General features: G+C 31.8%; 2 protein-coding genes across 4 annotated transcripts in view; both read left to right on the forward strand.

Annotated features, from left to right (window-relative positions):
- Positions 1–9,423, forward strand: part of LOC140667618 (ribosomal protein S6 kinase alpha-5) — a 40,827-nt gene extending 31,404 nt beyond the window's left edge. For both annotated transcript variants that reach the window (XM_072895737.1, XM_072895736.1), the window contains 6 exons: positions 2,752–2,826; positions 3,285–3,503; positions 4,006–4,121; positions 4,366–4,566; positions 4,964–5,398; positions 5,677–9,423. In XM_072895737.1, coding sequence (XP_072751838.1) covers positions 2,752–2,826; positions 3,285–3,503; positions 4,006–4,121; positions 4,366–4,566; positions 4,964–5,398; positions 5,677–7,242 — 2,612 coding nt within the window. In that variant the 3' untranslated portion in view covers positions 7,243–9,423. The remainder of the gene's footprint in view (positions 1–2,751; positions 2,827–3,284; positions 3,504–4,005; positions 4,122–4,365; positions 4,567–4,963; positions 5,399–5,676) is intronic.
- Positions 9,424–10,629: 1,206 nt separating this feature from the next.
- On the forward strand, positions 10,630–25,330 carry LOC140667619 (lamin-C). 2 transcript variants are annotated; one of them, XM_072895739.1, is made up of 9 exons: positions 10,630–11,356; positions 19,620–19,932; positions 20,204–20,496; positions 20,733–20,927; positions 21,275–21,503; positions 21,595–21,816; positions 22,004–22,108; positions 22,697–22,754; positions 23,791–25,330. In XM_072895739.1, exons 1-8 carry the CDS (start codon positions 10,902–10,904, stop codon positions 22,718–22,720), a joined length of 1,836 nt encoding a protein of 611 aa, XP_072751840.1. In that variant the 5' UTR covers positions 10,630–10,901; the 3' UTR covers positions 22,721–22,754; positions 23,791–25,330. The 2 variants fall into 2 exon arrangements, with proteins under 2 accessions (XP_072751840.1, XP_072751839.1); XM_072895738.1 differs by lacking the exon at positions 22,697–22,754.
- The last annotated feature ends 392 nt before the right edge of the window (positions 25,331–25,722 follow it).

Genomic DNA, 25,722 nt, shown 5'->3' on the forward strand with positions numbered 1-25,722 from the left:
AAATTGTTTGTTTTACGATAACAAATTAGTTAAATAAAGATAAAGTAGATAAAATAGATATATACATATAAAAACATATATATGTATGTAAAATAATAAAATAATAAACATATAAAGCAATATTATGTATTTGAAAAATAACATTTATATTTGTCTCTTAATTGAGAGCTGAACTGAAGGATCGTGGTATTATATTTGACAAATGTTCAAAGTTTTGGTATGATTTATGACATGTAGTTTGAGTACGATACGATTTAACGGCATCACCAACTTATAAAGTCAAAACTTTTATTCCATTTTGTTTGCTTTTTCTTTAAGAAATGTACATACAATTTTTGTTTACAATAAAAGGATTATAAATAATGACAAAGGACAGATGCAATAAAAAAAAATTATACGTTAGAAAAATAAGAGTCTAGACACTGGTCAAAGGACACAAAAGATCCTAAAAGCTATTATCTTGCAATTCCTTTCAATGACCGTATTGTTATAACACAACTTTTTGGACATACATATTCTATTCAAGAAAATTTATTTATATACAAATTTCTATAGCCATTTTTGAGAAATATATTCTATTGTAAATCAGAAAAATGGGTAAATATTTAAAAACATTATTTTCTTGTGCTTTATCATGTCAATTATTCAGTTGTTCATAATCTTCATTGTGAACAGGAATTTTGTACATTTTTCACGGAAAATAAATCAAATGCAATGAAATGAATGGTTGTTTATAAGAGAAAGCACACCATGAATGAGATAAAAATAAATTACGAGAAATGTAATTACTAATATATTATTATTATTCAGTTTCTTATAACGCTTGCTGTGTTTACTATACAAGGTGTCCTGTAATTGGAAAAATTTAATTGTTAATGGTAAATTCTTGAGATCATTTGGAGTCGATTTGTCCTCAAAAATATCGAGGGGCGTCATCATTTTTTGCCAGTTTTCAATTTTTGTCATTATAATATCTTTGTAATTAAACCTTAAATTAAAATTCTGTTAGAGCAAGCTTTATCTCAAATTAACTAAAGAGTGTAGTTTTAGTAATTTTTTAATTCCGAAAAGTTTAGTTTGCGAAAAGCGCCTTTTTTTCAATCGCTTAAAACTCGGAAATTATTGACGCCTCGACATTTTCGCTGAAAAAAAATCGTCTTCCAATGATCTCATGAATCTGCCATTAGCAGGGTTTTCACCAATTACACACACAAGGATACCCTGTATACGTGCAATTGTTTTGAAAATTATATAACACTGCGATATAAAATTACTTTGCTTTAAAATAATATGGCTAAACTGTGCTATATATTGAGCGCTGCAATCATTGTACGTTGTAGGTGATTTCTGTATTGTATATTTCGCATGTGACATTTCTCTTTTATGTGTGTGTCCGCCACTTTAATTAAAGGTGGCACATGTGTTGTGTGTCACGCGAAACCTCCGGGGAGGCGATAAACACGTTGCACGACCGAACTGCAGGCGTGCGACGATGGCGAATTGCTCACGTGTGCATTTTCACGCGGCGGCGACGCGCACCTGCCGATATTAGCCGCATATCGTACAGGTGTTGGTTGCCTTTGCACGTTTGCGACACGTCAAATAAGCGGCATTCCATTCCGCGCATCGTTTACGCGACGTTCGGCTATATGATATTAGCTTTATTATTTTTTCTCTCGTTCGAAAAGAAAGAAAAAAAAACAATAAATCCGACGAGTGTCTTAGTGCCCTTCGAACACTCAAAAAAATATTTTGCTAATGTTGATAGATTTTTAGATGTCTCAATTAAAATTTATCGCTACTTTTTGTACCTGTTAGAATATTGTTTGTCACGTATAGAATTTATAGCAGCAATATTTCTAGCAGTATCTCTAGAAAATTTAGATCCCATTGCCAAATATTAATCACAAATATAATTGTCCTTGACAATAGGCCTTAAAGATAGGCATCGCAGACAAATTTTCCGTCTAAATTACACTAATAGTACAGATATAAATTCTGTCTCTGTCATTTAAATTGATTAAGTACAAAATATATGCAGTATTGCAGTATTTGCTAATAATTTATCTGTTTCAGTTAATTTTTTACACCTAGAAAATTTTTGTTCAAGTTACAAGATCATTTTTTGAGTGAATATAAAAACTTATGATTTAGCAGTATTTGCTAATAATTTATCTGTTTCAGTTAATTTTTTACACCTAGAAAATTTTTGTTATATATATATATATATATATATATATAAATGTCAAAGAGAGAGTTATTAGAGATTGAGAAATCATTTATTAATATGCGTTTCTGTTTTAGCATTTCAGAAGTTATTAATTTTAAATTAATTCTACTTTAACGAAAATTTTTCGATAAAATATAAAATTTAATTACCGTTCTTTCTTAAATAAAAATTAGACACATAAATATATGAAAAAGATACACGGATCTTCCTACTCTTTACTTGCAGTTATTCTCGAGAAAACATTTAAATATTTTGCACAGAAATATTGTCTCACTGTAGATTGAATTAATCCATTGGGAATAGTTTGCACAGTTTTCGCGATATCAGGTTTTTACATAAACTTTGTAAATCGTTTTACGGTACGTGAGCACAAGGCGATCGTTTCCGTAATAGTCTCCCTAAATAGTCCCGTCTCGGTTTATAACAGGTATCATAATCAACCGGAAATTGTGGATTGATCTTTTCACTAAAAGCACGTTAATATGCGTGTCTAATAGGATGTGTTTTTCTTTTTGTTACAGTAAATCTGGCAGGTAGTGGAAGCCAAAAAGTCGATATGACACACTTCGACATTCTGAAAGTTCTTGGCACTGGAGGTAGGAGTTTCATTTGACATAAAAAAATATTATATTTTAAATATAATAATATTAAGAGAACACAAAAAGTATCATATATTAATCATAATATATCTAAAACAAATAAATTTATACCATATATCAATATTATTAAAATTCATAATGATTAATATTTATATTATTATAGTGTGCATTCTCTCTCTCTCTCTCTCTCTCTCTCTCTCTCTCTCTCTCTCTCTCTCTTTCTTTTTCTCATTTTCTGTCTGTACATTATTTATGTTATATAAATATCAAAAATTTTTTAAACACTTCAGTATTATATTTCCAGTGTTTAAATAGATTTCTAATGTAATATTTTAAGTATATTTTTAATATATGTATTAAGTTCTTCAATCGATATTTCTTTTATATATCAATAGAGATATTCCTCGATTATCAATTATTATAATATGTGGTAACATCTTTTATTTTTGATGTAGCTTACGGCAAGGTCTTCCTGGTGCGAAAGACGGTGGGTGCAAACGCTGGTCAACTTTACGCCATGAAGGTGCTGAAAAAGGCTACCATCACACAAAAACAGAAAACTGCAGAGCACACAATGTCTGAGAGGCAGATCTTGGAGGCCATTCGGGACAGTCCCTTCTTAATAACCCTGCACTATGCGTTTCAGACTAATGAAAAACTCTGTTTAATCTTAGGTAAGGTTTAATGAGAAATAAAAAGCAATAAAAATATCGATTATAAGAGTGAGTAAAGTAAAAGTTAAACAAAAGCGTATGTCAGAAAATTACATTTTTATTTTACGATACAAAAATTTATGAAAATAAAAATTTTAACGTTGAAATTAATAAATAATATTTTAATTCATTAATTATAAACCTTATATTTTAAAAAACTAAAAGTGCGCTTTGCGCAATCTCAAATTCATGAATCTCGATACGTTTATTAATTTTTAACGTAATTGATCCGTCCAGTTCCTTCTTAATTGCAAATATAATATATCTAAGTTGTTTAAGAAATTAGCATACGCATAAATCATAAAATGGTGATATATATACTTTTTTTATCTTTTTTTATCTGACACACATTTATCAATATTATTATGGATAATATGCGATGACAGCGGAAAAGCTTGATGGTATATCTTGAGGTACGGATAAGCTACAGAAAAGAATTTGGACAATATTTTTCTACTTTCAGAATATATTGCTGGCGGCGAGATGTTTACGCATCTGTTTGCTCGCGAACGCTTTTCGGAAGACACAGTACGAATTTACATCGGCGAACTTATTTTGGCGCTAGAACGTCTCCACGAAGTATGTATTAAAAATAATAATGATAATAATAATATGCACGAAATATTTTTGACAAAAGAGCTATTTTATAGAGTAGTCTCACATATTTTTCGTTTGAATTGTTGATTTTTTAAAACTTAGACTGTATAGTTGATTTATAATATCTGACATGCAAAAGCGCGATAGAAAAAGAAAATAATTCAATAAAAAAATAATTTAATAAGTTTAATAAAAAATTTATGAATTTCTCCCTGCTTTGTTGCAGCTTGGCATAATCTATCGGGACATTAAGCTTGAAAATATACTGCTGGATAGAGAAGGACATCTCGTATTGACAGATTTCGGTCTCAGCAAGGAATTCCTACCGCACGAAAGGAACGGCAATGCGCGCACGTATTCGTTTTGCGGAACAATCGAGTACATGGCGCCGGAAGTGGTACGAGGGGGCTCGACCGGCCACGATATTGTGAGTCGAGACCTTTGTATATTAGTCTCCGACTCATGTTATTCAACCCTCCGTTCCTCTTCCAGTTTTTTAAACTTTTTCCTTAATTTTAATTTTTTATTTTGTCTCTCTCTCTCTCTCTCTCTCTGCAGAATTAAAATCATATAATTTTTATAAATATTAATATAATGTGAGACAAAATTAAATTAAATTCCCATTAGAATTGAACTATGTAAGTACTAAATAAAATAAAAGGAAATGCATGAAAGTATGAATAAGTAAGTTTGATAATAATACAGCCATATACTATATAGTATACTATATAATATTAATTTTAATTGATTTCATTTCAATTATAATATTTATTCACAGTGAAAAATATATTATAAAATATTGTCATATTCTAATATAATTGCAGGCTGTCGATTGGTGGAGCGTGGGCGTGCTAACGTATGAATTACTGACCGGCTCGTCACCTTTCACGTCAATGGATGGCGATAACACACAACAGGATATCTCAAAGAGGATACTGAGGAACGATTTGCCGCCGAAACCGAATTACCTGAGCGAGGAGGTGTGGGATTTCATCAGTCGGTTGCTCGTTAAGGATCCACGAAGGAGGCTGGGCGGTGGACCACGTGACGCCAAAGATCTCAAAGAGCACCCCTTCTTCATGAATGCCGCGCCGGGTTTCACTTGGAAGGCCTTGGAAAACAAACAGATCAAACCGCCCATCGTTCCAAAGATTACGCATGAATTGGACACCAGCAATTTTTCAGACGAATTCACAAAAATGGACGTTACCGACAGCCCGGCGATCGTTGACAGTAACAACATTATCAGGCATTTCAGAGTAAGTTCTATTACCTCTATTTCCGCTATCGTTCCAGCTATATAAGTTTGTATGCACGCCGTAACAGTTATTGCATTAAAATTAGATTAAAACCCGATTGAGATAATCTTTTATCGGACAATTCCAAATTATTTGATAATATCGAAAGAGGAAGAAGATAAAATATCAAACATCCTTACATCTTTTCACAATATTTATTCTACAAGATTTTTCGATAACAGAGCGAGATAAACGTGTACGACAATTGATACTTTTTCTCACAACGGACAATTTTGCAGGGTTATTCGTACGTGGCACCTTCGATACTATTTAGCGATAACGTGGTGAGCAGGGACATCTTTGGCGACAAGCAGCGGCCTTCGCTACCCGCCCTGTACGCCATGCGTTTCGAGGATTCTACGTTCTTCCAGACATACGAGTTAGACCAAACAGCACCGCCTTTGGGGGACGGCAGCTTCTCGATTTGCCTGCGATGTCGACACCGTAGTACCCGGCAGGAATACGCCGTGAAAATTATCAGCAGGAAAACTGACTGCAACCGCGAGGAGACCTTACTGCACGCTTGTCAGCGTCACGCGAACGTGGTGAAGCTGATAGAGGTTCATCACGATCAGCTGCATACGTATATCGTGATGGAATTGCTCACGGGTAGAGAATTGTCGCAACGACAGCGACCGTTTTCGGAGTTACAGGCGAAGCGGATAATGCGGCAACTGGCCTCCGCAGTGCTATACATGCACGATTCTGGCATAGTACATCGCGATCTGAAACCAGAGAACATTGTTTTTGCGAATACGAGTGAAGATTCGCCGTTGAAAATAGTAGATTTCGGCTTCGCCCGGATGAAGAACAACTTTGAGCTGCTGCGCACGCCTTGTTGCACGCTTCCGTACGCTGCTCCGGAGATCATAGCCAGGCAGGGATACGATGAGAGTTGCGACATGTGGTCCTTGGGCACTATTCTGTATTTTATGCTGTCCCGCGATCCGCCCTTCCGAACGGACTTACCTGACATGGCGAATCGTATCAGAAATGGCGAGATCGATTTCGACAGCGAGTCTTGGAATCACGTGTCCGCCGCGGCAGTGCAAGTTATGAAGAGTCTGTTGACAGTTGAACCAGACGAGAGACTCACCGCGAGACATTTAAGATATCATTCATGGTTAACATCGATCAACGATGCGACTCTTCCCCCGGCGACGCCTATCTGCGACGTAAATCACGTAGATTACGCCGTGGCCGGCAACTCGACGTCGAGCACGATGGAGCGCGAGGGCTTCCGGTTACGCGAGGTTGGCGATGCCAAGCTGGCTAAGCGTCGCAAGCATAAATGTTCCAATTCTAGCTCCTCGTCACGACCGTCCTCTTCCTCTTCGAGTCCTATGTCATCGATTCAGTTGCGTCCACCGAGCGCCATGGCGAGTACCGCGAACCACACTTCCACTTCGTCACCGAGCGTCTTCGACTTTAGCGAGGAAGCAATCAACGAGTACCTGACTTCTTCTTCCTCCGATAATTCTAACTCTCCGATATCATACTCACTTTTGCAGAAACGAGCGATGAAACATGCCAAGCACAATCTCGAGTCGTCGGATCGACAAAAGTATCGGCATCGGCGCGACGTTGATAGCGAGAATAGCAGCAGCAGTAGTAGCGGACCAATGACACGATCGCGTAAACGCAAACTAGAACAGACTGTAAGCACAAGCGGAGATGTCAGCTCCGACATTTCCGTGGAATCGTACGAATCACCATCGCAGATCGCGCGGGACGAAACGAGCGTCCACAGAAAGCATAAGGCCAACAAGCGGCCCAAACGCCTTCCCACGATTATAGTCGAATAGAGGTTTCCTATTTACGCTCGGTCCAATAAAGTTCTTATCTTGTTTCCTATGCATTTTACACGATATGTAAACACGTTTGCCTTCGGCGTTCGTACAAGACGCAAGCATCGCATCATTCCTATTATCACGAGTTTTTAAAAATATCATATGTGTATATAAAATTAATTACCATGTATAACTACATGCCATCTCGTGTCATCTCCAGATCTACGTTTATCTATGTAAATGATAATTATACAAGCGCATTTTTTTGTGCTGTTAAAATATCGGATACATAAGAAAAATGTAAAACAATACTGTATTACTAAGGTCAGGGTCTAGATGAAGTATTGACGTGAATTTCTGCGCGGGAGTTTACTCAAAATATGTACAAAATTTTATTTTTATTATTCCGCTATCGAGAGAGTGTAAGATGGAGTAAGATGATGAGGATTTTATTACGTTAAACGGGGGTTGTCTGTGATCCTAATGCAAGATTCATACACCTTAAGTTATTATAGCTTATACTATAAGTTATTATAACTTATTACACGCTCCCGTTAAAATTTTCTTCCATCGTCACTTTTTGCAATCGATAATCTTAACGAAATGATGGTAACGATCGACGAGCCAATACGAAGAAAATTTTAGCAAATGCTTATGACGACTGTATATGTGGTGGATGTGCCTAAGAAAACTCATTTCGCTATGAGTATATTAAATTAATTGTATTAGAGATTAGTATGTTAATGTATGTTAATGTGAAAATAATATAAGCATCTGTTATTTTCACCAGTGGTAGCTTAATGAAGAAAAGAAAGAAAAAACTGAAAAATCGAGTCTGCTTAAAAAAAAAAAAAAAAAAAAAAAAATCGTTTCTTTTTTCCAAATAATATAATTGAAAATAATGACGCGTTTGTACGATTTTTAAGAAAATTCTATAAAATAATTATTTTAAATATATAGCTAGTAATAGAGATCGGAGAGAAAAAAAAGCTAACAAAAAGAAAAAAAAAAAAAAAAAAAAAATAGGGCGAGCGAGGGGATTTTCGAGAAAATAACAGATGTTTCTGTTAACTTCATATTGATATAATCAAAGTGCTGCGAGTGAATTAGGTTTGATTAAGTAGTTAAATTTATAATTATGAATAATTTATATAATTGAAATATGTGATTGATGAAATACTTTTCTCAATTTTTAATTTGTTATTTAATTTAATTTTAGTTTGATTAATATATATGAAATGACTTATGAAAATTGTTTTATCAAAACTTTATCCGATTTGCCGTTTAAGTTATTTTCGAAAATGTTCGAAAAACAGAAAAGAAGGATATTTTTTCCTTCACACACATTTCTCCGTCACGTAGTACTGTTTGCGAAAGGGAATCTATTTGTAACATTATATACAGAGCAATTTGCATTTTTGGTCTTGAATTTTTGTTTTATTAGATTGCTGTATTTATACAGTGAGACGGCTGTCTCACTCGATGTGCGGCAATTGCTGTGAAAGATGAAATAACAAAATGGCAAAGACTGAAATGTGGTTGTATATCAACTCAGGGAACAGACGCGTGTTAATTGGATAAGGTCTTGTGTTATCTTGTATTGAGATAGCGTTATGTGAAAAAAAAGCGTACACACATGCTTCTACCAAAGATGACTGAAGCAACACTGCTCTTTATAAGACCAAAAAACAAAAAAAAGTATGAGATATTGTAGCGGCGAGAAATTATGTACATATAGATGAGAGATATTATCGAAAATTTTTCATCATGTAGTAGTTATTATATAAAAATATTTAAGAGAAAGGTGCGGATGTAATAGATTACATCTATATATTTAAGAGAAAGCATTTCGCTATAGAGAATCATATTCTTTAAGAAAGAGAGAAGAGAGATATAAATATACATATATATATTTCTATGTAGACTCATATACATAAAAGTCATTAAATCTCATAAGTTATATAAGTTATCTGAAACAGAACAAATCGATTTTTTCTAGTGATATGTCACTTGTTATGTTAAACGAACGCTCTTTCAAAGTTTGTAGGTGACAAAAATATAAATATATATAGAAAGTTATACAGGCTGAAGAGTTTGTATCGTGCGAGAATGTTGTTCTGTTGCTATAAGTACGTAAAAGAAAGAAAACCTACCTTTGTTACCACTGGTTGTTAAATATATCATGCAATATTTTATATAATGCAGCTGTCTTGTTATTTCAAGATTATCGTCATTATATTTTGTTTAAAAGGAGAGAAAAATATCTCGCATCTTTTGATGAATTTTAAATTTCAAAGATTGTATTCTAGTTTAGTCGGAAACTAGTTTTATTTTTATTTAATATAACAGATTGTGGAAATATACAATTTTAATGACAAGACATACATATACATTTTTCACAAATATTTTTATCATCCGTAATTATCAAAATATTGAAATAAAATGGAATTTTAAATTTTGCACAAATATAATAGCAATATATATACTTTTTGACGCATGTACTGAAAAATTATATTCTTTAATTTCTTAGAAAATATATGGTTGATCTATTGTAAAAGAAATTGTTTTAACCTACTAAATTAGAAAGAAAATTATCTTCATTTATTGGCACTTAATTTTTTCGCTTTTTTTGATCTTGAATCTATATATATATATATATATATATATATATATATATATATATATTACATTCGAAGCATAGTACAATTAAAATAAATAAAGAATACATTCGAGAGATTATTTTATTTAATATAACAAATTATGGAAATATATAAATTTAAAGACAAGACACACATTTTTGACAAATATTTTTATCATCCGCACTTATCAAAATATTGAAATAAAATAGAATTTTAAATTTTGCACAAATATAATAGCAATATATATACTTTTTGACGCATGTATTGAAAAAGTCAATATCTTTAATTTCTTAAAAAATATATCAATGATCTATCGTAAAAGAAATTGTTTTAAACTACTAAATTAGAAAGAAAGTTATCTTTATTCATTGGCACTTAATTTCTTCGCTTTTTGATCTTGAATCTATATATATATATATATATATATATATATATATATATATACATATATATATTACATTCAAAGCATAGTATAATTGAAAAAAGTAAACAATACATTCGGGAGATGATTGACAAGAATTCATTCCCGCGTAATTGAACGTCAACGTACATTGAATTATTCGCGTCGCGAATTGGTTGTACGTCTCGTTCAATTTTCACCGGCGACGAATCGGATCGCCCGACATTACGCGCCCTTGCCCGGCTCGAGGCCCGCGATTGGCGGCTCGCGCGGCGTCCGCGCGACCCGACAGCCAATAGCGGCGCCCGGCGCATTTTCCCGCATAATGGCGGCGCGAAACCCGGCTTGTGATGTGGCGTCGTTGCACGCTCTGACCGTTGGCTGCGCTGAACGTGACCAGTAGTGCGCATTTAGCTGCGAGGTGTACAGGGTATATCCGATCTCCGATCGCGAATATAGAACTCGCGCACGCACGGACGCGCTGACGCTTTCGGCAGCGAGTTGACGATTCGCTAGTACGCACGCGCCCGGTGTTCTTCCGTCTCTTTCTGACCCTCGGTGCCCGAGAGGGTCTTGGAGCGTTAGTCGCGACACATAACCGCGTGCAAGAGAGGCCACGTATTCCTCGAATAACGATGTCGACCAAGTCGAGCAAGAAGACGGCAGCGGCGGCGGCGGCGGCTGCCGCGGCCGCCGCCTCTTCCGCAGCGACCGCCGCCTCCTCGTCGACGAGTAGCATCCAATCGCCACCGAGCACGTCGACGCCGATCGTCGGCCGGCGACCCGGCAGCCCGCTCAGCCCTACTCGCTACTCACGGATGCAGGAGAAGCAGGACCTGCAGAATCTCAACGATCGTTTAGCATGTTACATCGAGAAGGTACGTCACCTCGAGACCGAGAACTCCCGGCTGACGCGGGAGGTGCAAACCACCCAGGAGACCGTCACCCGGGAGGTGTCCAACATCAAGGCCATGTACGAGCACGAGCTCTCCGACGCGCGAAAACTGCTCGACGAGACCGCCCGGGAACGCGCCAAACTCGAGATCGACACCAAACGTTTGTGGGATGATAACGAAGATCTCAAGAGCAAGTAAGTGATACGCGCTATAATTTCGAAAAAGGGAATAATCTTCGAACGATAAATGCTGCATTTTTTTATATCGTTTTTTTTTTTTTTTTTTTTTTTTTTTACCCGCAAAATGGATAGGAAATTCAAATGACATTTATCAGAATATTAACCCTTACTCCGTATTGTTATTTTTCGCACCTTTTAACTGTACAGGTGGGTCAGCGTATTTTCGATAAGCTTATTAATTAATTATTAATAAAAAAAAGTGTTTTAAAAAATCTGAAAAAATATATATACCTACTTTGAACATTCCAAAGAAAGACTAAAATAATAATTTTGAAAAATAATTTATTTAAATATATTATTTTATGATTATTTGTTTTCGAGAAATTGACGTTGTTAAGAAAAATCACAGACAAAAATGATCCATCAGTACGGAGTAAGGGTTTATATTGACAGATATTGGCGCAATTGAGTCTGCGACATCTTGAGAGTCATTGTGTCTGTCGAGTGTGAAATTTTTATACAGAAGTAAATTAGGATAAGTAATATAGGAGTTTTCATTTTCTGTTTCATGCTTAGGTGAATTTATCGCTTGTAGGATGCATATCATTGGTTAAAAAAAAAAAAAAAAAAAAAAAAAAAAATAGCTGCGCCGGAATTTGTCGGTAAAGAAAGCTCAGATTTCCAATGCTCTAGAGTCTGAGACATTTTGTTTTTGTTTGTGACAGAGGGTGAAAAAATATATAATTTACAGATATCGATTTAATCTCGTTTCAAATCATCGGCTCCAAGCCTGTATTTTCAATTTCTCTTTCAGTCTTGAATCATACTTTAGTAGCACGTATTCGCGGAATAAGATTCTTGTACGCGTCATGCGTCTTCACACGCACACACACATCGTATATATAAAGTCTCTGTATTTTAAATTATCTCTCACTGCCTTTCCCCTATTCTTGAATTAATTCAGTCTGTAAACTGTATGCATTCTTTTTGCGCACAGTTTCTTCATGCAATGATATATATCATTTCAAGTTTGATTATATTTACTACGAATTTAATTTTATGATACATAAAAATGCAATGTATGTATATATCTAAATAATATTATGAATAATTCATATCGTAGAGATTAATGATTCTTGAAATAGCGATGACACAAACTTAAGGTTGACTTTATTTATGTATTCTTGCTATACATTGTTGCCCGATTATTTTAATTTTAAATTGATATAAAAGCTCGTTATTGTTAATTAATATTATTTTAATATTTATATGAATATAAAGAAAATTAGTTGTGTCTTATATATTTCTACAAATTTAGACAAGATATTTACATCGTACTCGCTGACCATTATGGACTGTTAGTCAATTTTTTCCTATATTTTTTAACTCGCGGTAATTTCTACGGAATTATCAGATAAGAATATTGAACCATTTATTGAAAATTGCACACATTCGCTATAATGTGAATATATTTGTTGATTTGTCAAAGATAGTAGACTGATATTTGCGTCGTTCAATGTTGACGAATTTAAATAATTTATACAAAGATAGATATATATCTACCATGTGTACATATTTGAGGACATTTTATGTGCTGTATAATTTAATATTCTACGCGCAATATTTTACATATGTGCAAGCTATAAAAAAGAAACATTGAAGAACGGTAAAGATGATAAAATAAAAATAAACTTAGATCAAGAATGTGGAATCTTAGTAACGTGCATTATAAACACGTTCAATATTTTCAACCTGTATTAACGATCAATACTTTTCTGCCATTTGTGTTATCTTTTGCCTCATTGCGTGCTGTTCAATAGTATCAATCCTTATGGCCCCCTCAATTTCGTGAATTGGAGTGAAAAGGAGATTCAGTTAGTTTAAAGATTAAAGGAATCGATATCTGTTGTATTATCAATCTTTAGATTAAATTAATCAGCAGACGATCATGCGTCACGTGTTATAAATAGGATGTGTTTGTCAACAGAATAAAATCCTAAATGATGTATCGGCTTTAAGAATACAAATATATCTGTCAATTTATAGTTAAAGAGAAAACAAAGTAAAAAGGAAAACAAAGAGAGCAAATATCTAAAATTATATTTAAAATATTTACATTATAATTGAAATTATAAAGGAAGATATAAAAAAATTCACAAATTTGACAAAAAGATTAATATTCTCTTTTTAATGCTTTTTTTTTTAAATGTGCTATTTATACAACGAAAGATATAACAAAATAAATTAAAAGAAATATGATAAATCTTAATATATAGAATGCATTTTAGCCATGGAAGAGAAAATTAAAAATTGAGATAATGAAAAAGAAGAATCTATATCTACGAAAATAAATTCAATTGCAACAGAATTTTATTTATCTATTTATTTATCTATTATTTATATATTTTGATACATACATATATATATATATATATATATATATATATATATATATATAAGATGTATCTGATTTTTTATATATATAATATTACAGAATACATATAATATATGAATATATATATAAATGTAATTTTTGTCAAGAGTCATGGATCATGTAAACTTTGAGCTTGCTTTAGATAGGTAATCTATCATTCGCGACAGAAGACAATTTTATTTATTTATTTATTTTTTTTTTTTTTACGTGTCTCGTGCATTACGTGTCTAGATGTATATACGTGTACTTTGTATATGTAAATATGCATTGCATTCTGATTCTAAAAGTATAAAAAATTATTATAAATAGGATTTGGTCGAGAATTATGCTCGATGATCCAAAGCGGATTTTAAAGGGGAGTCCGTGTATTCGGTTAGAAAGGAAATAATTTTCGGCGTGAGCGCGCGTCTCGGTCCCGCCTGGCATCAAGAGAAGCATGAACGGAGGCCGGGCCCCAATGACGTTACTACGAGCAGTTGCGTCACGTTTACTATGCGGCGATGATGTCAGCGTGCCCGCGGACCTATCACCTGACCTAAAAACATTGACTCCGTTCCTCCACGCGCTCCGTATATATGCATATACATACATCCGGCGCGTTTTATTTCGCTGTTGAATCGATCGATAAATGTGAGAGTGAAATTCGAAGAAACTTTTACTCTACGATATATGTATTCAATTTTAACCCTTTATCTCAATTTTCTCACATTCTTGAAAATTAATCGCGCCGATTGGTCTCCCTTAATTCTGACATTTACTTGTAAAATTGGTAAAATGTATGGAACGCAATAGAAGATATTGCAAATTGTCTTGTCTTATTTTATCAAGTTACTTTATTTGTGATTTATCTCAATATAAAGGATGATATTTTTTTTTACAAAATTAGTGGAATCATTAAATATGCAGATAGAAAAGACATTTTGTGAACCAAATTTTATTCATTCTTTTCATTCACGTGAACTGCACAAAATTTTATTTATTACACGTATATATACACGTATTCGACAATTGCATGCTTAAAGTAATTATAATGCGTAAGGTGTTTCTAAATTACAAGTTGTCGTAATTGAAAAGGGCTGGCCTGAGGTGACGAGAAATTACGGTGTTTTCTAGTATACCGTTACTATACTGGAATGTTTTAAGAATGGATAAGACCAGTATGCTTCCCGTAAAGCATCTGTCATGCCCGGTTTACCTGAGGTATAGAAATGTCAGGAATGCCCCGACTTTTTCCATCATCTGCACCTGCATCTTTCGAATTATATTTTTGTCAATTCACAGATTCTAAACTATTTTTTTTTTTTTTTTTTTTTTACTGTAAACTAAAACGCATTGAAATACTTCGTACATTGATTGATAAAAGCATTCGAAAGCATAAAGTATCGATTGAAATCCTCCGGGAAATAATCACGGTTGTCAAGATTCATTGTCACATTAAAAATCACAATTTTTAAAAATATTTTTTTGTCAATGTAATATCATGACCTAGTAATACAATGACATTTCGCGACTCTGTTATTGTTTACTTTACAGACAATATCATATTGCATTCGTTATCGTGACTCTTTTGTTCCATTGTCTCGGATCCAAAGACTTTTCGTGAGAGAGGAATTGTGTCAGCGACCAAAATTGTGACTCTTTATTATGCGATAGGCAGCTCTTAATTATACTTAGCATTTACAAATGTAGAGGTCCTTGGACACACAAAAAAAAAAAGCGATGACGCAAGTGTTTTTTAATAATCTGAGAACGCGAATATTTAAAATTTAATGCTAATCTTGTTAGGATTCCCAAAGTTTTTTATAGTTTATTCTTCTCAGATTAATATTTGGAGTTGTGTGTATTTTCCTTAATTTTTAAATCTTTCGAATTGCATTGCAGGTTTGGAAAATAAAATATAAAATATAAATAAAATATAAAATTAATATAACGTTTTTATAACAACAGAAAAATAAAATTAAATAATTCATGTATTTAATTATGTAATTATTCATATATTCGTGGAAATATATAAGTAATAATACTTTGTGGAAGATTCTGTATAACTTTTTAAAGCTTCTTTCAAAAACTTTTCATTTTGCCCCATTGTTCTCGAAAATAATGAAAGTTTCTTCAAAACTTTTCGAAAGAAAGAAATTCTTTTCAGTTTTACTCTCTAAACCTAAAGTATCACTGTTGTTAAGTCCGTAATCCAGTTGTGATAAATGCGTGATAAATAATACGTTCGTGCATTCTTTATTTTACGTAACGTGGATGACATGTTTAAATAATTTTAATTTTTGCTTATGCACGTTTAGGTACGTGCAATCATTATACAACACGTATTTCACGTGAACACAAAATTTTGTTGTCGAAACATAATTTCTTTTCTATCTGCACATTTTTATTAACAATTCCATTAGATATTTGCGAAAAAAATAAAATATATTATTTTTTATCTGAAATAAAAAATAAAATAATTTAACAAGATAAAAGTGTTGCAGGTTTCGCAAATATGATAAAATATATTTAAAATAATATAATTAAAATAACGTTTTTTTTTTAACAAGAAAAAAATAAAATTAAATAATATTATTTATGTATTCGCGCAAATATATGAATAACAATACCTCGTAGGACATTCTGTATAATATTTTTTTAAACGAATACGATATAGAACGATGAATGGTTTAAAAATAAAATCCAAGTATTCTTTTTTCGTTCATTGTTATTTTGTGAATAAATGTCGGAATCAAATAAGACTGCTGACGAATCCATGAAGCGGTATCTATTTCGAAACGATGATTGCGTGTTAATCGACGCGAATTTTGCACCACGTGGCGCGCGGTCTTGAGGATGCTTTCGGGTAAATGCGAAATTTCGGAGCCACGAGTGAAAAACTGCTGTACGGAATTGAGGATGACATCATGTGCCCTTGTGTGTCAGCTATTTTACAGCGTTGTGTACTCGCGAACGTAAAACCATTTTTGGAGCTGCGAAGACCGCGTTCTAAAGTCAAGATTAAATACAAGGTGTCACGTATACGTACGATGATCATTTGCCAACAAATTTGTCATTATTTGGGCCTTATCGTACTGGTTTTGCTGATTATTTGAAATTTGGCAACGCTAATATTATTATTTATTTTAGATTATAGTATCAATTTCTTAATAATTATTTTTTTTTAAATTGTTGAAAATTTATATAAGCATTAAAAGTACTTAAAAAAACGATGAAAAATATTTATATAAGATAGACTCATTTCGACAAATAAAATTTAAAAAAAAACTTTTGTTTCATTCAACGTGATACACTCGAATAAAACAAGATTAAGGATTGCATTTAGCTCTTTAATTAATCATGTAAGCACAAAATTACAAATTCAATCAGTCCGCAATTAAACTTGACGCTTGACATTGTAATATAAAACATGAAACGCTCGTCGTTCGTTCATGGTTGAATGTACATAACATTGTAACACTTTTGTCCCGTCTGTCTCATTTCACTCCTATTGGCTGTGAGGGAAGACGAGGGTGACGACCATCACCCCATGCTAAGAAGCGTATAAATCCTGAGATTTCCTTCCTTACTCACGATTATTTAGAGCAGTGGTGTCCAATCTCGTTGGACATGCGGATTAACTTGTGTTTAATTATAATTATATATTTATAATTACATATTTAATAATAACTTATGATGCATATAATAATTATATTAATTAATTAATATATTTATTACATATAATATAATTTAAAATTAATGTATTTATTACATATAATATAATAATTTAAACGGATTAACTTGTGTTTAATTATAATTATATACATATTTAATAATAATTTATGATGCATATAATAATTATATTAATTAATTAATATATTTATTACTATTAATATATTTAATATATTTATTAATTAATATATTTATTACATATAATTTAAAATTAATGTATTTATTACATATAATATAATAATTTAAACGCACACTTAATTAAAACAGTCAACTTGATACAGTGTTAAAAGCCAGAATATAAATTTATAAACGAATGTATGATATAAATGACAAATGTATTAAAAGCAGATTATTAATCTCGAACATTATAATACCTGTATTCTAGTTTGAGCTCACATTTATCGCTAAACGTGCCTCTAAATGTATACAAACACATGTGTAAAAACACATTTAGAGCTGACATTTATTCGTTAGACACATTTAATAATAAATGTCAGCTCAGAATACGGGCTATTGATTTATAAATGCATGATAGAATTTACGAGAATTATCACAGAAATGTAGTAAATATAATAAAAATTGTTTATACAATAGAAAATTTATTGTTATTTTATATGTTAATGTAATTTTTTCCCGTGATGTAGCACAGTATTGAATTCAAATTTATTGATGCCATCGATTAATGAGACTAAAGTATAATATAAATAATAAGAATATATTTATCAATGATATCTGATTAAAAAATCGCAAACTGCAATAACATTGCAATAAATAATGCTCAACAAAAAATCATATTTGACGTTTATATATTTCGGATTTAATATTATGTTAAGTAGCATCAGATGATAATTATAGTTCAGTTCGTCAATCAATATATTTTTCAGATCGTTTTTAAGATTTTCGTTTAAGATTAATGGCAACGCGAAACTTTTGTGGACGAATATTAAAGACAACAGTCTGGGCCACTATGGTAGAAAATAAAATTCTCGATGTGGGTCGTGCACCGCTTGAAATAGAAGCGCGGTCTCTCTTCGCCGGCAAACGGCTTCTTCACGTTCCTCGTCGGAATGTTATTAAACGCAGGCAAATTTGTCATAATGCTCCTGATTATGCTCTGATGAATGTTACGCGTGCATAAATGCGAAATTGCGTTTATCGCGTTACGTCAAATCGGAAATAAAAAAAGGAATTCCGCAAAGTAATAAAAAAAAAAGAAAAAAAAGTGAGAATATCTTACAAGAAATTATCCTGTTTTATTAATCTATTTTTTTTTTATTCATTACGTGATTATGAACTATTTCCTTAATTTAATATAAAACACGAGGATCGATAGTAATGTAGTTATTCGAATCGTCGATATTTTCTGAAGATATCACAGTAAGAAAAATAATTATCGTTTTTTACGAGAATAGCATCATTCGACATTACCTGTTTTAAAACAGTAGGCCAAGGATAGCGAGACGATGCTGATTCCAAGTATTTTATGTCCAAAGAACCTTCGTGAAGAGTCGAAGGATAAAAGTCTATCTGTGGGGTCAATAAAACTGTCTCTTGTGTATAAATATTAATAAAAAAAGTTTCTTTTCCTGTTTAAGTAAAATTGCAATCAGAAGCATTTAATCCTCAATAATTAATATTGATATGAAATATTGAATATTGATTAACATATATGTTATGATATATCTTTTCGGATAAATACGTATTAAAAACATGTAGATATTGGCACAAGAATAGTCTCTTAAAGTAACTAGAATAGCATTTTAATTTATTTTTACTAAGTAAATGTATATAATCTTTCTTGAAAGATAAAATGTTATGTAATGTCGTTAATTAGACTTAATCTGCGTAGATATCTTTTTCTAAATTATAATGAATAACAACTGCCACTGCAGAGTCAAGCACATATCGCGGTTTATAAACTTCCTGCGCTGATGTAAAAGCTCGTAGAAATCTTAGCAAGTGTTTTCGAAAATACTGTTGTGAGAGTTAAAGTGAAATGTCTAGGATAGTAAATGCATTCATATCGAAGATGTATAAATTATTCTACTGACGGAAATAAATGATATCATATATTATGATTCAATGACTAACATTTATTTAATGTATGTTTTTTTTTTTTTTTTTTTTTTTTAGATTGGAGAAGAAGACAAAGGACTTGCAGATAGCAGAACGAAATGCAATGATATTTGAAACACGCTGCAGTGATTTGCAGTCGCAGTTCAATCAATCGCAGGCAGAGCGCAAGAAGCTCGCCGAAAAAGATCGAGATTCGGAGAAGGAAATTGATCGATTGAAAGCATTGCTCGATGACGCTCGGAAACATCTAGAGGAAGAAACTTTGCAGCGAATCGATCTGGAGAACAATATTCAGAGTCTCAAAGAAGATATCAGTTTCAAGGATCAAGTTTATCAGCAAGAACTTACAGAGACTCGTACTAGACGACAAGTAAGTGATTATTGGAAATAAGATCTTTTAGACTTCATTGCACCATTACAAAGATATCGGTCATTTATTGCTATTTTCTCACAATAAGTTAGTTGATGAATAAAATGATGTAAAACTGACAATATAATCAGAACTGTAATTGAGAAAAGATTAAAAATAAATTTCTAATCAAAATGTTTGTACAATCACTTTTAAATTTGTAAATGTTGCTTTATTTGTTGATTTTTTAATAAATTTTTTGAAACAACATTTATAATGTTATGCATTTTAGGTTGAGATATCCGAAATAGATGGGCGCCTTGCGGAACAATACGAGGCCAAATTGCAGCAGTCGTTAAAAGAATTGCGCGATCAGTATGAAGGGCAAATGCGTGCTAATCGAGAGGAGATTGAACTTTTATATGAAAACAAAATCAAGAACTTGGCATCTCATGCACAACGTAATAGTGGAGCCGCCAGCATAGCAGTCGAAGAATTAAGACAGACACGCTCTAGAATCGAAGGGCTTAATTCAAGAATCAGCGAGCTTGAAGCGGCCAACAATGCATTGAATGCACGAATTAGGTAATACATTTTTTTTTTACAAAAGTTTTTTATTTTTATAAAATAAAATCTTTATATTTAATATTATTTGTTAAATAACATCATATATTTTATCTTGAAGTAAGCAAAAAGAATAGATAATATAGAAAAAAAAACAATTTAATGAGAAAAATGTTTAATATTTTATAATTTATAACGTACACATATATCCAATTAAAATGTTATTTATTCATTAACGTAAATGTATCTCCCGACAGAGATTTGGAAAATTTACGAGAAAATGAACGTACTCGTCACGCGGAAAACTTAGCTGGATTAGAAGCGGAATTAGCACACATGCGAGACGAAATGGCTCAGCAATTGCAAGAATATCAGGATCTCATGGACATTAAAGTGGCACTGGATTTAGAAATCGCTGCATATCGTAAGATGCTCGAGTCTGAGGAAGCCAGGTGAGCCAATATATCTCTTTAAATTTGAATGGCAAATACTTTTTCCTTTCTTATTTCTTTTTAAATTTCCATCTTTTGTTAGACGCGGTATTAATTTCTTTCCAACTTTTTTCTCCTATTTTTCTTCTTCATTCGTGTTTGTAAATTATGTTTTGTAACTCTTTTTTGTAATCTGGAATTTTTTTATTTCGTTTTTTAGTCTTAAATGATTCAATTTTTATTGAACTTTCAATCTTTCACTGTTCGTCTTAAAACATATGAGATTGAATCCGGAATCGATCGCGCTTGCACGATACCATGTGTTATTTTAATACAAATAGACGTTAATTTCTTACTTTAATTCCTAGATTGAACATTACGCCTATGCAATCGACGAACACGTCTTTAACTGGTAGAACAACTCCGTCCAGACATACCCCTCTTAGAGGCGGTAAACGAAAACGCACTTTGTTGGAGGAAAGTGAAGAGCGCAGCAGTAGTGATTACAGCGTTACAGGCACTGCTAGGGGTGACGTAGAAATTACAGAGGCAGATCCTCAAGGACGATTTGTGAAACTCACCAATAAGGGCAATAAGGTAAGGCTGAAAGTTTTTCTTTTGAAGGAATTTATTAATTTTATTTGAAACTATATAACGCATACTTATATATACGGAATTTTTGCAACAGGAAATAAGTTTGAGCGGCTGGCAGCTTATTCGTAAAGCTGGTACTTTGGAAACAGGTTTCAAGTTCCATCGTACCGCGAAGCTCGAAAGTGGTGCTAATGTACTGGTGTGGTCAGCCGATATCGGTGCAACACACGAGCCACCATCCAACATCGTTATGAAGGGTCAGAAGTGGTTTGTAGCAGACAACATGACTACAACTCTGATCAATAACGAAGGAGAGGTATGCATCATCACGAATCATGCACTTAACCCTTAAATAAACATTTTTATTTCAATCTCGACATGTATGACAGATATGCTTTAATCCTTGAAAAAAAAAATGCAAAATAGAAACAGATCTCTTATCAGCTAAAGTATTACACAAACATTTAAGGGGAAAAATTTTACATTTTTTAATTTTCTAATAGGAAATGGCAACTTCTGAGCGCAAGAGACAGCAGTTGTCTACAAGTTTGTCACGACACAGGGAAAGCATGGGATTCCGGTCAACAGAAGAACTTCACCACCAACAGGTAAGGATACAGTAAATGTTTTATTGCATTACGCATCATTGAATATTGTAAGTATCGTAGATGAAAGGTTTAAACTAGTTACGAAATTAAAACAAGAATAGACATCATTGGCAGGATAGAGGTTGAATGTAATAATATAATGTTGATATATATCAGTGTTATATTCTAACTGCAGCAATATTTTGATATACTATTGATGTATAAAATTGTATCTAGCAAATTGTAGTAGTTTATAGTTACAAGAATGTAAAAAAAATGCTTGTTTTTGCAAACTAAAAAGATGCTAATCAATAGAAAAATAAACTTCGGACACAGAAGAGAATATATTTTTTTAAATTCTTAAACATCATTAAAAGAAGACAATGTGGCTATGAGAATAATATTTATTTGAAAGTTTTAAAGCACATTATTAGGGATCAATTTAATTTTCATTGTGAGTCTAGTAATGTAATAAATATTTATATAAATATTCAGACATTACTTACCTTCCACTTGTTTGAGATTTGTTATATACAGAATAAGTGTTGCAGTTATAGACAACTAATTTCGGGGGGGTAACGTTTTCACAATTCACTTCTTGTTCCATAGAGAAGATATCTCTACCCGTATTAAGGGTGAGGGCACACGACTCTGATGGGCACTTTATGTAAGTTATTTTATAACCTATCAGATGTTCGAACATTACGTTGTCAATAATTAATACTCTTCGCACTCATATAATATATAAGAATTATTTTGCTTCATATTTTGTTGGTTTTCATGCAGCACTTTGCCTGGATACTCACCGCTTAACAACTAAAATATCATGTCTTACGAGAATTAATATAATCTTTGTTAAGATTATTATATCATCGCCCATTAATTAACCACATTGTCTTTAAGTAAAATATATTATTGCAATTATTGTATAAGAACATATACATATTATTAAATATTATTTGCATAGATAATACTTAAAGCTTTTTTTTTTTACATAAGATTTGAATATTCAATAATAATTTGTAATTTAAACAAATTTTAAATATGTATTATTAATATATTATTTAACTTTTAGATTTTCTGAATATTAAATCTGTGCGAGATATCTTTACGTCGATTATATAGGCTTTTATATTGCATTTCAATGAAGAATCAATTTTCTATCTTCTGACATTACATAAATATCAGCTTTCATGATTATTGATGAATATATATATAGATATATAATCGAATTATATAACGTGTAATTTGAGGAACTATATGCGCTTTGCTTTATTTAAAATGTGAACGGTAGTAACATTTATGAGTGACATAAATTTAATTTAGCGTGAAAGTGATGTAATGTATATTAGTTGCATATTAATATAGATTATACAGATTATACAGATAATACATATAATATATACAGATAATAGGGATTATGCGATCTAAATATATGCAAATTGTATACAAAAAATTTTAAACAAAATAGAGTAATGTAAATTATCAAAAGGATATATCTCATATTTTCATATACATATCTTCGTCACTGTGTGAATTTAACAGTAAAGGTCCATTGTTCGCTTGTATATGTAACTAAATAAACACGTCAATATTCACGCAGTGAATTGAACGAATTGTGGGGCCCGCGGTAATTACTCATATTTATTTTACATTTTTTTCGTTCGTTTTGTTGATGAAATATCGTACGTTTTATGTTTCAGAGCGATCCCCAAGGTGAAGAGCGTTGCCGCATTATGTGAACATAAATTTATCATAAGCTTAAATATATATTATACTCTAAATTAATTTTGATGAGTGAATCTTGTATCTCATATCTCTGACATTATATTCTAAATTAATTTCTTTCTGTTAAGTTTTTTCTGTCAGCTCAAATATAAAATATTTTCTCATATATTATGTATAGATACACACACACACACACATATATATATATATATATATATATATATATATATATATATATAAATATATTAAATTTGTACTGCAATGGAATATACTATACATATATATTTTTCTATTGCAATACATGAAAGTTATTATAAAATGTGGTTTAATTGCAATATTCATCATTTTTTATATTGTCGAAAAATTTTAAAAGTTTCTATAATAATTAAACTTTGTAAGTGTGGAATAAAATTAATGAGAATTAAAAAAATCGTGCTGTTAACACAAAGAAATTAATTTAAAGTTTAGAGTATAATGTCAGAGACATAATGAATTTTACAAGATTCATTTATTGGATTATTCACCTTAAAGAAGAGAAGAATAATAAACAGAAAAAAAGAACGATAAATATATATTGCAGTTAAAACACATTATATAATTTTCACCATTATTGCAATTGATTACATATGTATGTATAATGTATGTGTGAGAAAGAGGATATATTGTATAATATATTTCAGTTGATGCACAAGAATTCCAATCAAATTTAACAACTGGGTTGCATGGAATGAATGAAATATGTTGCATTTACAAATTCATTTATTACATAAGAGAAAGAGTCCTATTAAATTCTGTTGAACCCACAGCAATGGTTGTATATGGTAATATATAACATTTGTGTTCAGCCAATTTCTTCTTCTCCATTGTTACATGCTGTATACAAGTTCACATTTACCACCATGTTAATGTATCTGTTTATTTTCTCTTCAAATTGTAACATTGGACAAATGATGTTTCGAGCGTGTTTTAATAATTAATACTTTCTTAATTTATGGTAAAAATTAAGTTATGTTTATGTTCGTTTATTATGTCCAAAAAGAAATATTCAAGAGCGATTAAGCTGTCAATATTCGTTTCTTTCTTTTTTTTTTTGATTTTTTTTTTTTAGTATGACAGTATGAGACTGTAGGAGAGCTAAATATGATAACTGTCAGTTGGATGAACAGTTTCGTCGCTCTACGTTATCCCGAAGAAAACGCTTGACTAACATTCGATTGAATGTTACTTCCATTTTCCAGTTGAGTGACATTTAACTGTATGTCGCAGTTAAATGCTAAAAAGAGCGCGTTCTTCGATCGCGAAATTGTGCATCAGACTGTGCACCGGATGCCGCTGATGTGCGGTTGATTTTTCTACCGAAATAAGATTTCAAAGAAAATGCAAGAAACATATTTGTTCTTACAATCGCGCGCCCACCTGTGCATTCAAAATGATTTTTCTCAATTGTATTCAGCTTTATATCATTTATATATATATACTAATAATAAAAAAAAATTATAAAAATTAACCGTACAAATGTACTCGTATAATTATTCTTTTTTCACGACAGTGTGAAAGCAGCTATTTTTAGGCAAACATTAAATTAGAATAAGTCTTTTGATAGAGACATAATCATACTGGAAAAAAAAAAAGAGTTTAGACAGATTACGTTGTTCATATTCTAAATTTACAAATACATGTTAAATCAAAGCTAAATATTTGTATATAGAATGAATTTTAAAAAAGAAAATCTCTCCCTTTTATTTTAAAATCTAAGAATGCTATATTTTATCGAATTGATAAAATTGCATCTTTATGTAAAATTATTGAGTGTATTGATATTTTCAACGTTTACATCTTCTTTAGAATAAAGTTCATCAATAAAAATGTATTTTCCGTTCTGGCGATGAAATTTTTTTATGTTTACT

Source organism: Anoplolepis gracilipes, chromosome 7 (assembly GCF_047496725.1).
Source record: "Anoplolepis gracilipes chromosome 7, ASM4749672v1, whole genome shotgun sequence".
Taxonomy (NCBI): domain Eukaryota; kingdom Metazoa; phylum Arthropoda; class Insecta; order Hymenoptera; family Formicidae; genus Anoplolepis; species Anoplolepis gracilipes.

Excerpts from the sequence above, each read along its gene's own strand:
- LOC140667619 (XM_072895738.1), top strand. The coding sequence starts at position 10,902 with ATGTCGACCAAGTCGAGCAAGAAGACGGCAGCGGCGGCGGCGGCGGCT. Across the intron at positions 20,928-21,274 it reads CTCGAGTCTGAGGAAGCCAG|ATTGAACATTACGCCTATGC; the intron begins GTGAGCCAATAT and ends TTTAATTCCTAG. Across the intron at positions 21,504-21,594 it reads TCACCAATAAGGGCAATAAG|GAAATAAGTTTGAGCGGCTG; the intron begins GTAAGGCTGAAA and ends TTTTTGCAACAG.